This window comes from Rhinolophus hipposideros, assembly GCF_964194185.1.
Source record: "Rhinolophus hipposideros genome assembly, chromosome: 6".
Lineage (NCBI taxonomy): Eukaryota > Metazoa > Chordata > Mammalia > Chiroptera > Rhinolophidae > Rhinolophus > Rhinolophus hipposideros.
The window spans coordinates 72,236,450-72,253,197 of NC_138052.1; the positions used below are offsets into that span (position 1 = coordinate 72,236,450).

At 34.7% G+C, this 16,748-nt stretch overlaps 1 protein-coding gene across 1 annotated transcript in view; it reads left to right on the top strand.

The window, feature by feature from the left end:
- The window catches only part of BMPR2 (bone morphogenetic protein receptor type 2), a 136,857-nt gene extending 128,367 nt beyond the window's left edge, over positions 1 to 8,490 (top strand). The window contains exons 13-14 of the mRNA XM_081051448.1: positions 184 to 1,463; positions 2,791 to 8,490. Of these exons, the coding sequence (XP_080907574.1) occupies positions 184 to 1,463; positions 2,791 to 3,041 (1,531 nt within the window). The 3' untranslated portion in view covers positions 3,042 to 8,490. The remainder of the gene's footprint in view (positions 1 to 183; positions 1,464 to 2,790) is intronic.
- The last annotated feature ends 8,258 nt before the right edge of the window (positions 8,491 to 16,748 follow it).

A 16,748-nucleotide genomic window follows, 5' to 3' on the forward strand; every position in this document is an offset into this window, starting at 1 on the left:
ACTAACATTAATAAGTTATTAATTGATACTTGATTATTTGATTAGAATTTTTAAGTCTCTAGAGATGTGGGTTAGGAATAAAATAAAAAGCAGTTTGTATTTTAAAATCAGAGGTGTTAAACTTCAAGAGTGAGATTATCATAAATGTACATTCTCAATGTGGCATTTTTTTCTTTCTTTAAGCAACCTGTCCCATAATAGGCGTGTGCCAAAGATTGGCCCTTATCCAGATTATTCTTCTTCCTCATACATTGAAGACTCTATCCATCACACTGACAGCATTGTGAAGAATATTTCTTCCGAGCATTCAATGTCCAGCACACCTTTGACTACAGGGGAGAAGAACCGAAACTCAATTAACTATGAACGACAGCAAGCACAAGCTCGAATCCCCAGCCCTGAAACAAGCGTCACCAGCCTGTCCACCAACACAACCACCACAAACACCACTGGCCTCACTCCAAGCACTGGCATGACCACTATATCTGAGATGCCATACCCAGATGAAACAAGTCTTCATGCCACAAATGTTTCACAGCCAATTGGGCCAACCCCTGTCTGCTTACAACTGACAGAAGAAGACTTGGAGACCAATAAGCTAGACCCAAAAGAAGTTGATAAGAACCTCAAGGAAAGTTCTGATGAGAATCTCATGGAGCATTCTCTCAAACAGTTCAGTGGGCCAGACCCACTGAGCAGTACCAGTTCTAGTTTGCTCTACCCACTTATAAAGCTTGCAGTAGAAGTGACAGGCCAGCAGGACTTCACACAGGCTGCCAATGGCCAAGCATGTTTAATTCCTGATGTCTCGTCCACTCAGATCTATCCTCTCCCCAAGCAACAGAACCTTCCTAAGAGACCTACAAGTTTGCCTTTAAACACTAAGAATTCAACCAAGGAGCCCCGGTTGAAATTTGGCAGCAAGCACAAATCAAACTTGAAACAAGTAGAAACTGGAGTTGCCAAGATGAATACAATCAATGCTGCAGAACCTCATGTGGTGACGGTCACCATGAATGGTGTGGCAGGTAGAAGCCACAACGTGAATTCCCATGCTGCCCCTACCCAGTATGCCAATGGGGCAGTACCATCTGGCCAGACAGCCAACACAGTGGCGCACAGGGCCCAAGAAATGCTGCAGAATCAATTCATTGGTGAGGACACCAGGCTGAATATTAATTCTAGTCCTGATGAGCATGAACCTTTATTGAGGCGAGAGCAACAGGCTGGCCATGATGAAGGTATTCTGGATCGTCTTGTGGACAGGAGGGAACGGCCACTGGAAGGTGGCCGAACTAATTCCAATAACAACAACAGTAACCCATGTTCAGAGCAAGATGTTCTTACACAGGGTGTTCCAAGCACAGTGGCAGATCCTGGACCATCAAAGCCCAGAAGAGCACAGAGGCCTAATTCTTTGGATCTTTCAGCCACAAATGTCCTCGAGGGCAGCAGTTTGCAGTGTAAGTGGAGGAAACGTGTAATCTTTCCTGCTTGTCTTTTGGGACCATTTAAGTAACTACTTAGATAGAATCAGATTATTTCAATTTACAATTATTTACTTTTACCGCTTTTGGAAATAAAATAAGCCATTTGGCTGGACCTTAAAAGTAATTAGACTATTGTAAAGGAAAAAGTAATTTTTGTTGTTGTTGATAATTAAAAAGTCAACGTCACAATAGAATAATTACTAATTTAATATGTGCCTTATGTAGCTACTGATTGATAATGCAACTCACATATTTGCTGTGAATAGTTAAGATTAAATGAATATTAGTTTAAAAGCTCCAAGTAAAATGATGCCAATATAACTTTTGAAACAGTTTGTTGAGGATATTCATTTCTATTATATAGACATTTAGAGTTTATCAGACTTAATAAATCTTAAAGGTCCAGAAAAAATTCATTAGGCTCACTATAAAGAAACTATAAAGTTGTTCTTGGTTTTTTGTGTCATCTTTTTCAAGAGTCTTTGTTGAGTCTCCAGCATGTCTATAGCATTGGGCTATGGGCCCCCTAACAATTTAAACAAATAAATTGATACTTGGTTTCTGGCCCGAAAGGATAACACAAGACAGGAGAGCTCACCACAATTTTTAAGAGTCATCATTATACAAAATGATTTCTCTTTTAGACAGATAGTACTTATGAAGAAATACAAAGTCATGTTTTATGGTTTTTGTCAAGGACTACAAAATGGGCTGAAGCAATTCAGTTCTCAAAGATCAATTAGCAGAATCCAGCTCCTTGCTTGAGTGATTTGTACTACAGACCACTTGACATACCCTATGGCAGGCCTCCGTAGCAGTAAAATGTCTTGTCGGGTATGGGAAGGGGGAATTACTAGAAAATTTGCATTCTAGAATTTATGTCATTCTGTAACATATCATATGCTAACTGCCTTTATAATTTGATCCGCTTTGAGCATTAAGTAGAATGATTAAATGCATTTTGCCGAGTTAGGATTGCTATAGTAACCAAAGGATTTGACAATACAGCTGAGAACTTTCAATCTTCTTCGGTTTTTGTTTTTTGTGGTTTTTAAAATATTTCCTCCCTTGCCCTATAGAATAATTCAACCCATTATAAAAACTTTGGGCATAAAGAGTCTCAAAAATAAGTTGGTTAAGTTTTTCCTAGAAAAATATTTCCTGGCATCATGAATTTCAAAAAGTGTCTATTAGCATCTCCTGCAGGCAGTAATTTGATCTGTGCTCAAGTTATAACCCTAATGTTTTATTTTTAAATTGTCTTTATATATATTTCATTTTTCTGTACTTTTATTTTCAGTAGGTGAGTCAACACAAGATGGCAAATCAGGATCTGGTGAAAAGATCAAGAAACGTGTGAAAACTCCCTATTCTCTTAAGCGGTGGCGCCCCTCCACCTGGGTCATCTCCACTGAACCACTGGACTGTGAGGTCAACAACAATGGCAGTGACAGGGCCGTTCATTCCAAATCTAGCACCGCCGTTTACCTTGCAGAAGGCGGTACTGCCACAACTATGGTGTCTAAAGATATAGGAATGAACTGTCTGTGAAATGTTTTCAAGTCCATGGAGTGAAATTATTTTTTGCATAATTTAAACATGCAGAAGACATTTAAAAAACAAACAAAACTGCTTTATCTTCCTGTCAGTACCCCCTCCCACCCCTGCAACAAGGACTTGCTTTAAATAGATTTCAGCTATGCAGAAAAATTTAGCTTATGCTTCCATATTTTTAATTTTGTTTTTTTAATTTTTTGCACTTTTGTTTAGTCTCGCTAAAGTTATATTTGTCTGTTATGACCACAGAATTATATGTGTGTATCAAAAGTGGTCTCAAAATATTTTTTTAAGAAAAGAAAGCAAAAACAATGTATTGCTGATAATCAGTTTGAAATAGTTTCTAAAGGTCATTAAAACAGAAGCAAATTAAGACAGGTTTGACTGCAGTGGTATCTGGTATCCATGTTTTATTTCTGGGCACAAGCTAGTTTATATGTTGATACGTTCCTGAACATATTGTCTGTTGGACATTCTTTTCTCTTGTGTTTTGTTTGAATGTGCAATAGTCTATAGGCCACAAATAAGCTTTCTTGTAAGCTCTCTTCCTAACAGAGCATACATTCTTCCATAATATGAACATTTTTCTCCTCCACCCCCCATACTTTTGGCAAGTCTGTTCAAAGACAGTGAATTTTGCAGAGGAGAAAGCAGCTACCTGATTTTTTGCTTTCTCTCTCCTTATGGAGAATGCAAAAACATGTCTCAAAGGGCTCTAAAAAAGGAACTACCAAAACCTAATTTGAAATGCTACTTCCTTTAACCTTCCAAGTCCTAAATGTTTCCTTCCAGGCATTTTAATAAACATACTTGGTTCTGGTTTTGGAAGTTCATAAGAGAGCATAGAACAAAGTAGAGGAAGTCAAATATTAGCCTTTTTCCATTTTATTTTATTTTTATATGTATGTTATGTTTCATTTTCATTTATTTAAGAAGCACATTTTTTATCAGAAAACTTATAGAGCTATACTTATAAGAATCTTGAAGTAGGTAGATGGTTAAGACAATATAGTGTTATATCCTTCATTCTCTGAATAGGCCATCTTTGACTCAAACAAAATTACATTTCCTGTTTAAAATAACTTCAAAAGTGATTCTTAGTTTTGAACCTGTAGTATCTTTTTATCCTCTTCCCAAGCAAAGCCTGGTGACTGTCTGAAAATGATTCCTCTTCCCGTGACCTAAAACACTGTGTGGAAAAAATCATTCAGTTGGCATGCCAAATCCCTGTCAAAGGAAGGAGTGCTGCCAAACCTATCATTTTTGAGCAGACTGAGACTTACCACTCTCTTTTCAAAACTGTGTGTTTTATCACTAATCCTATTTTCATCATTTCTCCTTTTGCCAAATTTTCACATGATCTCTGATATGTGAGCAGCATTTATTATTTGCATTATATTCAAATATACATTTTAATGATAAGATGTTATGTATCTTTCAAATCATACTGTTTTTTTAAAGCTTCTTTCCTACTTTCATTACTGATAATTGTCTCTAAAACAACTTCTGCATGTTTTTTTTAAAATAAAGCACTTTATATCAAATAAGGGACTTTTTTTTATAAGCACAAATTACTTTTATCAATTTGCAAACAGTGATGCTGTCTGTCACTTATTTTTTACAGATTCTCAGAGTACTTAGTACACTTAATTAAGTTCTGAGATTTCTCTGGGACATAAAAAGCTAAGAGGAAACAGTAATCCCCTGAACAATATTTTTTCACTCATATTCCTCCATCTTCATCGTTTAGCTAAAAACAATCCAAATTTCCCAATTTGCTGTCCAAAATACTTATGACATGTATATAAGCATTCTCTTGTTTTGTATCTGCTATGATCTTAAAGTTACAACACTTACATTTATTCAGCTGGATTGCTGAACACAATTTTGAATTCTTAGAATTGATCATTTTACTAGTGCCCAGGATTTCCAACTATTATGTTTTATTGTCCTTTATCTTGATTCAGACCCTTAGAATATTTTTCAGTCTTCTCACATAAAAATTTTTTCCATTTTAGTTATTTTATCTATGTAACAAATTATTTATCTTTCCCAGTAAATTTTCACTCAGTTCCCTCGCTTTTAAGTGTGTTTCAACCACATTTCAGAATATTGTTTTCAAACCTTTGTAGAACATCTTTGAGTCAAAATATATTATAGTTCTTCTCTGATTGGAAGTATTAAGGATCAGTGACCATTTGAGGTCTAACTGATCTTTCCCTGACAGAAGAATTACCTTATGTTCTACTATAGCTTGTGTTTGGGCCAGTTGATTGTAAGTTTTCCGACATTGTTTGATATTTAATAATAAAATACTTACAAAAATTAATATACAAATTAAATTAAAAGAACTCCTTACAATTCCCATTTCATGCAAGCATGTTTAAAACAAATAATTTCCCGTTTTTTAAGTAGATTATTGAAAAAGTAGAAGTGGAAAGTGTAGATCATTTAATGAAATTCAAATTAAATTGCACATCAGACTGATTTACTTTTAGAATCTGTTTATAATATACAAGCAAGCAAAATTACTTAAAATACTGATTTGCCAATTTTATTCGTTTAATAATAAATGTTTCTTAAAGCTAATATTTAACTGCTATACAACATTTCATACGTAGAAAAGCATTTGAATCTTTTTGAATAGAAGTCCATTCAATGAAAAAAATATTAAATTTATTTTGCAAGATAATATTACAAGCTGAAAGGCATTATAATAGGCAAAGTCTATTCTTAATTCCCTTAATTATCCTAATTGTATACCAGAACCAAGTAATTGAAAGAACCTGATTGGAATTGTGTATAGACAAAAGTGATTTAATTATAATTCCTAAAAATGTTCCCCCTTTTTAAATGTATGATAGGGCAGGGGAAGAGGGAGGATAAAAAGCCCGGATATTGGTGTAAAAAGTTCTGGGAAGATGCAGAAGTGAAATAATACTAATTGACCACTTGTTGTGTACTGAATGCTGGGATATACATACACTCTCTCTTCTAGTCCTCATAACAACCATGTAAGGATTATAGATACTATTCTCCCTTTACAGATGGGTAAACTGAAGCTCAGAGAAACTCAGTAATTTTTCCAAAATCCACATCTGATAATAGACAAAGTCGGGATTTTAACCTAGGTTTGCCTATCTCCACATCTCATCCATGCCATACTGTCTACACTCTGTATGACAGGATGTATAATATACTGACTTTTTGTAAGAAATTCAGTCATTATACTACAGCACAATTATGACTTCTTTATAAGCCAAACCAGATAATGACGTTAAAAGTTAGGCAACCATAAGAAGATGTGTAGACATATCTGTGTTGATTGTTGCTTGAGAAATAATTACTAATTCAAGACAAAATTCAATCCCACCTTTGCCATCATGAATCTTAAAATCATATCACTTCCCTTTACTCCTAACATTCTTACATTGAAAAACTAAGGAAAAGTAAATTTTAAGGGAAAAGTGAAAGTGGCTTATGGGAACAAAGACTTTTTCCTAGATTGATTCCATGCTTGATTTGGAGGAATTAATTTAACATGGATTTTATGTCTCATCAATCCTTTGACTCCACCTTGACAATTTCTGCTTTTAGTGACTTTAGAAAATGTTCTAATGTAGAGAACTAATTGACGAGGATATGGGAAGTATACAAGGATAATGTCCTTTTGATAATGTAATTTGTATAGCTTCCTTACATGTATTCATGTGTTCAGAAAATGTATGTTGGTTCTGTTTGTGAAAATAATTACAGAAAGGTAGGCTCACTCAAGTAAGTATATGTTTCAGTGGGAATTATCACAAAATTTGGCACGTATTTTTATTTAAAATATTTTCACATTTTGCTTCTAAAGCCAAATGGAATACCTGGTTGGTTGTAGCTATTTACTGAACTTTTCATTCTCTGTAAAACTCTCTCCAAAGTAATTTAAAATGAAAACAGATTTCAATAAACTTTTTGTTTCTTTTCTCATACTTATGGCAATGAATATTTCACTGGAAGTGGTTAGTTCCTAGAACTTGAAATTACTTACATTTCTATAAAACCTTTTATAAATATGTTGAACTTATTACCAGTTAAATGCCGGTTGTTACATAATTTCACAGATTGCTTTACATATTACTTTATCTTTCAAGGTAACTCCTTTAAAGTTACAATCTGTACACACACATTAGTTGATTGTCCAGACCAGTTATTCTAGAAATTGTGTAACACTCCTACATATAACCCAGGAGTCTTTTTCAGGCTAGGATGTTTCTAAATATTCATACCTTTTACTGTCAGTTTGCTCTTCAGCAGATAAAATTGTATTTTAACATTTAGATTCTGAACTATGTAAACTTTAGGCAAAACTACCTTGCATGACCCGCTCCTAAATATATTCCTTAAGTAAATCTGGCAAATCATAATTTGTACCAGCTATACAAATGTTATTGTGAAAAGAAGGCTTTTCTACAGGTCCCCAGATTAAACTAACATATAAGAAAGGAAGTTCCAGGGTACTCGGGTACACCTAAGCATTACTTTCCTTCAATCATCTCTTAGTTTGTGTCTGACGTACTGTGTCCCATAGTTATTTGACTTACAATCTTCTGTGTCAGGGAAGTTTTCTTCATATCTATTCTGCTTCCCTCCTGTTTGCATTTTATATCCACTTCCCTTATCCAGTAGTAAAAAAAAAACAGTTGGCTATCCTCTTCAACATAGTTATTTTTCAATATACTTCAGGCTTCTCATTTAACAGCTAAGTCTCAGTTCTTCAGACAAAATTGCTTTAGTTCCTTTAGCATTTTCTCCTCACTCCAATTTTAATAACTTTATTTTTAAGAACACCTGAAATGATAATCATATTCAGATTCATTACTTCAGTTAATAGTTCAGTAGGATAGAATTGAGAATTAAGATGTTACCATTTGACAAGAGAGTCAACCATCAGATTGTCAGCAAATCACTTAATTTCAGTTTTGTATCATTGAATATTTTCTATTATGAAGTTTAATGATTTTATCTTCTAATTAGTTATAACTAAAAAGCCAGGCATACAGAATTGTATATCATTTTGCCATTAAAAATTTTTCACCTATATTGAAGCAAACTTAGCATTATGATTGAGCCACATAAAACATATGTATGTTTTACATATTCCTTTGTATCAAATATTAAACACAAAATGCAACATTAACTTTCCAAAGCAAACTCTACAATAATCAGGTATTATCTATGAACATTTTTGCAGACCACTTTTGAAATACTTACTGTTTTGCAACATAGTCTAGACTATAACAACTTACATTGAATTTTTAAGTGACTGGTTAAAGTTGAGTGTGCATATAAAGAAAAATTTAGGATTTTATCTTATGGCTGATACATTTGAAAACAAATACTTAAGAATTTATGCTGTGTATTAAAATTATGCCCTAAATAAATCTATCATATCTTGAAAATATCAATTCCGTTATTACTGTGATGTTTGTAATCTTACTATTAAACATGTGATAGTAATTTTTAAAGTTTAGTTTGAAACCCAGATTTTAAAATCTAGGTAAGAGAAGGAATCTTTAGAAATCACAACATTAGGGCATCAATTTACGACTGAATTTTTAAGCAAATAACTGTATTTTAGACTACCACTTCTTTTTATGTTTTAGAAGGTATTGTGTGTTTTTTTCCATTTTATTTGTACTTTTTAGATTTCAGAAACATCATGTTTTAGACTGACTCTATAGACATACTGTTACTTAAAAACTCAGGGCCCCTTTCATCCCTTTGCACCTTGAAAAATTTCAATTGGTAGTAAACAAGCAATTAGATCCAGCTGAATATTTAGCATTTGTTGCACACAGTTCATTTAATGTTTCATCCTGTAATTTGACTTAATTTACATAGACATCAGATTTTATTAAGCATAAAACTTGCCCAGTTCTATAATTACTGAATAGATGGAAATGACTCAACTAATAGGCTACATGTTGCAGCATATTTGGGTCTTAAGAGTTGATGCACCATCTTCACACCATTTACGTTCTTTGGTCAAATGGTTATACGTGATGGGACAAATTATTTCATTTTCTTATATTTTTAAGTGGGAGAACTTCATTGTCTATCTGAGATAAATTTTCTCAGGAGGTAATTTAACATAAAACTGTCTTCTTAAAGTTAACTAACGTGTTTATAGCTTTAGTAACAACTTGGACGGTTTTAAGAAGGTAGCCTGTGGTAACCTATTTATCACATCAGATCCAAATGGAATTTTCTTAAAGTCAGACAAATTCAAGCTCCAAATTAGTACACTATACACGTAAAATGCTAGCATTGAAATTGTTTGTAACCAGTCTCTTGTCTCAGGCTCTTCACCTTATTATGAATTCTCGTATAATAGGGAAACATTTTTAAAGAAGCTTAACAAGGAAATGAATTACTGAAAGATTCAATTCAAAGATAGGCCCTGGTTTAACATTAAATTGCTTGGCTTCTGTGGCTTTTTCTGGTCACATTTATTTATTTAAACAGTTTTTGTATGCCTTGTCATCATGTTTCCATGGAGATTACATTGTATAAGTGTTTGTATAAGCTGGAATCATCCTTAATTTTCAGTTGATAATTTTTCAAGTGAAGATTCGTGGATAATTGTAAAATACACTAACTTAGGGTGTTGTAGTAGCCAAAATATAGGGTTGTGTAGCTGCCATGCTTTTTCTGAATGGACAGGAGAAACATAAGCTACAGAGTATTCATTTCTGAGGATGCTTTTCTGGAATAAGAAAGGCTGAAAAATATTGTCAATTCCTCAGAACCCTCTTCCTTGTTAACGGGTATCTTTTGTTGGTGTGTTTTGCTCTTACATTACAGACAGAATATCATATGAATTTATGAATAATTTCACTTATTTTGCTTTTGTATAAGCCGTCTGAGACCTTGCTATGCTGTATAAGTTGTGTTTGATTGATCAGTGTATGAAATAAAGCAAATCACTTTTCTTTTGTATTATCTATGGATGCCACTATGAAAGCTGACATTAAGCCACTAAAGAGTTTTCTATGAATAATTGTAAGTAAATGCTTTGATATATGTAAACCTAAATAAAAAGATTGTATTGATACAGAGACATTGGAGGAGATTTTAAGACAGTTCTTTAGGTTTAAAAAAGGCTTGCTGTAAAATGGTGCATTATTCCATTTATTAAAGATCATATTATGACAACAGTAATCGTATCTTTGGATTTCATGAGGTCATCAGAAATTAAGATTGTTAGTGTGATATTTTAAGTATTTTGCACCAGGATAGTAAATGTTCTATATAATATTACTTTCATTACTCAGTATGATACATCAAAAAAAAAAAAAAAACAACTAACATTACAATAATTGCACACCTACTATATACCAAACATATGTTGATAATTCTCACAGCAATTCTTTAAAACATTATTGTCCCCCTTTTATAAATTAAAAAACTGGCCCAGAAAAGTTAAATACCTTTCCCAAAGCTACAGAACTGGTAAAGATGAGATTCTAATGTATTTTCCATTTTGCTTTGAACTACAGTTTTCAATCTCTGGTTATGGAAGAGAAACTAAAACATGAAAATAGTACAAGTATTAGATAGAGTATCAAGAACGTACATGAAGCAATTTGAAGTTACTGAAAAGCTACCAGGTGTAAAAACAACTATCTCTATTGGCCTAACATTGTGCTTTACATCTCCAAATAATCTTTTTGGTTAGATCTTTGTATTTTCAGGAGACCTTGTTAAAATGGAATATGAGTTTGTGAAGGCAACACATCGTTTTTGACTCTAGATAAATTCAATGTATTAAGAGTTCTGGAGCAGAATCCTGTGTCAATTCACAGGACAACTATGTTTTAAAAGAGAGCTGGATCACTCCTACCTAGATGCCAAGGGAATTTTGGCTGAGGAAAAGAATGGCCTACTCCTACAGGCTCTGCTGTCACCTTAAATAATATTTTAGAGATAATAGATTTGGGGTACCTTTTCCCGTTTAACTGACAGAACCCACTATGTATATTCAACATGATAACTAAATGTCCTTGGAGAAAACATGATGACCTGTGGAATAGGTAGTAATGACCTGCTGATCATTTTAATAACAGCTTAACCACAAGTAACATTATTCTCATTTGCACCTACACCTATCTGACAATCTTCCAAGTTTACGTCCTTCTCTGCAACAAACAAGCTAATAATTTTCCTCTATATTTTCTAGTGTTTTTCAAATTAAAGGCCAAATTCTATATTGGAACAGCTTTCATTTTGTTATAATGTATTATTATGCACTGTTTTGAAATTGAATCATTATTGCTGTACTGAGAGATACCAAAAAGCATATTGTAATTCCTGCCCCCCAGGAACTTAAAGCATCTTGTGAAGGAGAGAAGGCCTTCCCAGGAAATGGATACTCCCAAGCAAGAGGACAGGTAAGTGCCCAAATAAATGATAAATAGTATGTTCGATATGTGTTTGAAGAGCCAAGGAAAACTTCAGTGAGGACATGGTTATTGAGCAGGGTCTTGAAAGGACAGGTAGGATTTTGATACGAAAAGTGAAGGCAGGATATTTGAAGTGACAAGGGATAAGGGAGAATAGGAACTGGAAATAAAGTGGAAGAAGTAGGTCCAAACAGTAAGATTTCTGAAAGTCAGACCAAGGTTTCTGGACTTGCTGTCATAGATGACAGGGAGACCAAAGTTTCTTAAGAAGGAAGGACCTTGATAGAAGTAATTTGAAGTTTAGAGGGACAGGTGTGCAGAATAGATGAGAAAGCAGAGTGATTGGACTGGAAGCATGAGAGAAACTGCAAATAAAATACAATTTCCATTGTGACCAATAAGTTACTCTCTCAGAAGGGCATCAAAAAACTTTTTCAAACACGTAGTGTGTAGCAAGCACTTTAGTAGGAGATAAAAGACACTGTCCTACCCTAAAGTTGCTCAAAGTTGATTTGGAGAAAATTAATGTACAGATTCCAAGTATTCTGACAAAGTGGAAGTCCAGAGTATTCAGGAAGTATATGGCAAGGATACCTACCTAATCCAGTCTTACGAATCAGAGGCAATTTCTCCTTTTGAAATAACTTTCCTGCCTTAAAATGTGAGGAACAATTCGTTAAGAGATGAACAATAGCCCTCTAAGCAGAAACTGTAACACAAAGCCCTAGAGGCCTGAGGGTAGAGCTTTTTCAGGGGGATGGGAGGATATTAGGTAAGAGTAGTTTGGGGATGCTAGGTGGAAGTATAAAAATAGATGACCTAGAGAAACCTAGCTGACTCCAGTAGGACTATATCACAGAGGGACTTGCATGCTATGCCAAGAGTTTGGATTTATCCTGGAAGTCAATGGAAGAATTTAAACGGGGTAGGGGGGGTGGTTTGTTCAAATCAGGTAACTCAACAGGTCGTATAAAGAATGGATTGAGACCAAGGGAGTTGCAAATGGAAACAAGGAGACTAGTATGACACTGACGAAAGATAATGAGAGCCCAAACCAAGGTTGAATCAGTCGTGGCAGGGAGGAAGAAGCAGATTGGGTCACGGTTAAAGAGAATCAGCGGGACCCGGTGAACCACTAAGATGAGCATTGAAGAGGTAAATACTGTAACTTTCAGGTTCTAATTTGGCAAAGGACTGATCATCCTTCAGAGAAATAAAAAAATCTCAGAAATGTGCAGCTAATAGAGGGGACTGCCTTCATAGCTGTTACAAATAGAACATCGTGTGTTCAAATTTTTGATTCTAAAAATATGCTGACACCCTTCACGTGTTATCTGTAGAATTGCTTCAGAACAGAGCATTCCCTAGGTAAATTCAATTTGATCTTGATGAGTTAGTGTTTCCTTAGACCAATTTGTGGCTCATAGAATGGTACTAGGACATTTTGGGTCAGGCCCTGTTCCTGCCTGGTGAAAATTAGTATCAAGAGCAGCCTTTAACAAGAGCAACAATAAGATACCCTAAAGTGGTGGGTGGTGGGAAAATAGTCAGGAGGTTGCACTGACTAGATATGTGATCTTCTAAGAATAGCTACCCTTCTCTTGCCCAGTGTTTACTTACCTCTTCCATCAAGTCTTCAGTTTCACTTCTTAACCCTGGAGCTCTTCCCTATTTAATTAGAAAGTAAGGTAGAAAAGCACAGAAACTATTTCCGATTCAAGGAAACAAGCATCTCGTGTGTGTGTGTGTGTGTGTGTGTGTGTGTGTGTGTGTGTGTGTGTGTGTTTTCTTGGTAATTGTGATAAATGGAACAGATAAAAGGTGTTGATTGTAAACAAAAAGTCAGCCAGGTACTTCTCCAGCAAAAAGGGTTTATTGGGGAACAACAGAGAATTGCAATCTGGAACATGCAGCCATGGCAGGCTAAGTCTGGAGCTCTTTTATAGACGGGCAGAAGGAAATTCAGAAGGCTATTACAAAGGGTTTCTCCTGTTGGGCTTTGTGATCATGTAAGGCACGAGTGGTCCATCTTCTGGCCTCCCTTCTTCACTTTAAATGAGGTTTCTGTTTGTTAATTTTTATGAAGTGAAGTTTTCCTTTGCTTAGCAACCTTTCCATAGGTTGAGTCAATCAATAATTTATGTAAGATATCATGGAGAATATTTCCTTAAATTCTTAAGGAAAATATATTTAAGGAAACAAATTATTCTCTTTTGATGTCATGCAGAACAATCAGAACTACTTGGGTTTTTTAAAGTAAAAATTTTATTTAGTTTTTAAAGTAAATAAAAGTTCTTAAACTCCCTTATCCATGACATTGATGATGCCTTCTAGGAGTCACATCTTATCTTCAGAAAAGTAAAAATAAAGTTTTTAATAAAATTTTAAAGTAAAAACTCTTACATCTATCTCATCTGAACTCCCACTGCACTTTCTTAACTGAGTTCCCAAACCCCACTAGAAGCTGTTGCAATTGGCAATCTTCCTTTTTTTCCTTTTTCTCCCCGGCTTCAATTTCATACTCTGCTGCTAGTCATCTTGTCAGTACTCTTACCAGGTTACCAATGGTTCGCACTCCCTAACCTGCTATTCCATGTTGTCTACCATGCAGCAGCCACTTACCTCTCCAGCCTTATCTGCTGCCACTCTAGCGATAGTTTATAGCTAATGTTTCCTTTATCTCCTTACTAGATTGTCAGTCTTTTGCATCAGGGAAGGAGTCTTACCAGTTTTTTTCTGCCCCTGAATTTTAATTGATTAGTATGCTGATACCAAAACAGTCTTTAAAATTTTTTTAAAGTCCATTCTCATTTAACTTCTGTTAATCAAGCATCTTAGTCCATCTGAGTTCTCTGTGTGCTTGAAAGTAATTTAACTGTAGGTCATTCAATGTTATTCTGTGAGATTCGTGGCACATCTTTAAGGTTAAAATTGACCAAAATGATAGCACTGAGAGAACATATGGATGTAACATCTATATCTACATATCTATATTTATATCTATAGATACATAGAGATATATATAAATGTTAACTAAAGGAGTACTAGTATTACCCACAAACTGCATTCAGCACTTATGGTTTTAATATAAAGTGAATTAGAGTAAATGGGTTTAGAAAACAGGTCCTTCATTGAAATGACTTTTTTTGTTTGTTTTTGACTGTAGTGTTTTTAGGGCTTACTTTTTCAGTCATGTTAATGAAACAGCAGTATCTCTATTCCTCGGGTGCCCAGTCACAAGTCTGTGCATCACTTTCACCACCAGGTGGCTCTCTGATTTCATGTTCTAAGAACTGGAGGCCTCTCCATTCTTTTGACTGTCTAGATGTCTCTTGTCAAATTGGGTTCATAATGTTTTCTTATTGATTATGAATAATAAGCAGGAAGGCTCTGTGCACACTACTTACATTAGAAGAGTCCAGTAATTTTCACTGGCTGAGAAGGTTTGAGCGACAAGGCAGAAAGTGTACAGATTAACCCTTCTCTCCAGAACAATACAAATACCAAAGCCAGGGCTTAACAAACAGAACTTTGTTAGGACTTCACTTTAGTTTTGCAAAGATACATAATTTACAATTTCTGAAACATTGAAACAGGTGTCTAATGCAGAGTTCTTTGAACATTTTCATGGAACACTAGTACTTGCCAGGTTTCTATCAAAGTTGAACAGAATTCTATGAAGACATTTCATAAGCAAACTTAGCTTTTAGATTTTTTAAAAACCATTATTAATTTTGACTTTCTTGATATTTAATTTTTTTGAGGAAATTATTTCTGATTTCTCTCCTTATTTTCTCTTCTCTGATTTTTTCTACCTTAAAATTGCATTCTTATTAATTTTCAGAATTGTTGAACAGCCTTCAATATTACTCTGCATATTATCTTAAGAAGAAAAAAGGCACCACTTTTCTATTACTATAAAGCTTTTGTGTTCTTTAAGTTTCCATTAAGATGCCTTCAGATGTATAAATTGTCAATTCCCCGATTTTAAGATCTTATTATGAAATTTTAGGTGGTAAATGCAGCTACTGATACTTTTCGAACAATGAAAATGAAATAGTGAGGGAAGAATGAGACATCACTACATCTATCCTGATAAGCCAAATACCTCAAGTGGTCAAGGGAGTGTTAAGCTATCATAGATCATATTTGACTCAAATATGACTTCCAGTTACCAATTTCAGGAATGTTGGATAATTTTCAATATTACTTTGTTTTTTTTTACCTAAATCTCAGCCCCTGTTTTCTTGTGTTCTTAAAAGATAAATTATTTTTCCCCATCTTTCAAACTGCAATCCTTTTGGATTTGAAGGCTGTTTCTACCTTAAAACATTAATTCAAGACTTCCCCATGTTTTCAGACAGGATCTCTTTCAACATAAAAATGTTTAGCTACGTCAAGAATGATATCACATAGACTGTGTAGGCAAGAACCAAAATGGGCAGCAATTGACTTTTGACCTATGGGGATAAAAAGCTCCATTCTTTTAAAGAGATTTACACAAAAATAGTCTTTTCCCCAGCTCAAAACTCATTTGAAGAATTAAAATAAGATTTCAGAACCAGGATTTCTTTAATTCACAGTTTGACTAAAATTCTGGAAATTCTACATACCTCCCCTAAGGTATGTAGAATCTCAGCAATCATGCTCTATCTAGATCTTGCTCTTAATTAGTTTTGATTTTCTACATACAAAAGGAGAGTACATTACTTTAAGACCTATTCTTTAGGAAAGGAATAAAAGCATGATGAGCCTAGAGCTGAACTCAGTCAGCCAGCTGTGTTCTGTTTGGCCTGCAGAATATTTTAAATTTAATTTTATTTGAATGCCTTTTGGTGGGAGCTGGACTCTCCCCAAACCCAGCATTTCCTGTCTTCTACCCAACAAATTTTACCCATTTATATTACCTACCTAATCTTTGTAAGCTTTAGGGTTGTGCTCCTGTTCTAGGAATTTCCATCCCAGGCATAACATGGATATAAGACGTAGAGGAAATGCTTGACATATTGGAATCAACTTGAGAGGAGAGGCAGCCCTGGCTAAAATGGGGAAGAAAGGCAGCTTGTTTGCTCCCTCTACTGGTGAGCACCTTTCTTCTTCCATAGAAAGTCCACTGTTATTTCTCCATTTTGCCTCCATCTCCTATTGAAACCTGCACCTACATAAGGGTCCAGTACTCATTCGTGGGATAAAAGGACTGCTTAAAAATGTTTTTAAATCTGTGTTATCCTGTCCAATATGGCTTCCTTTA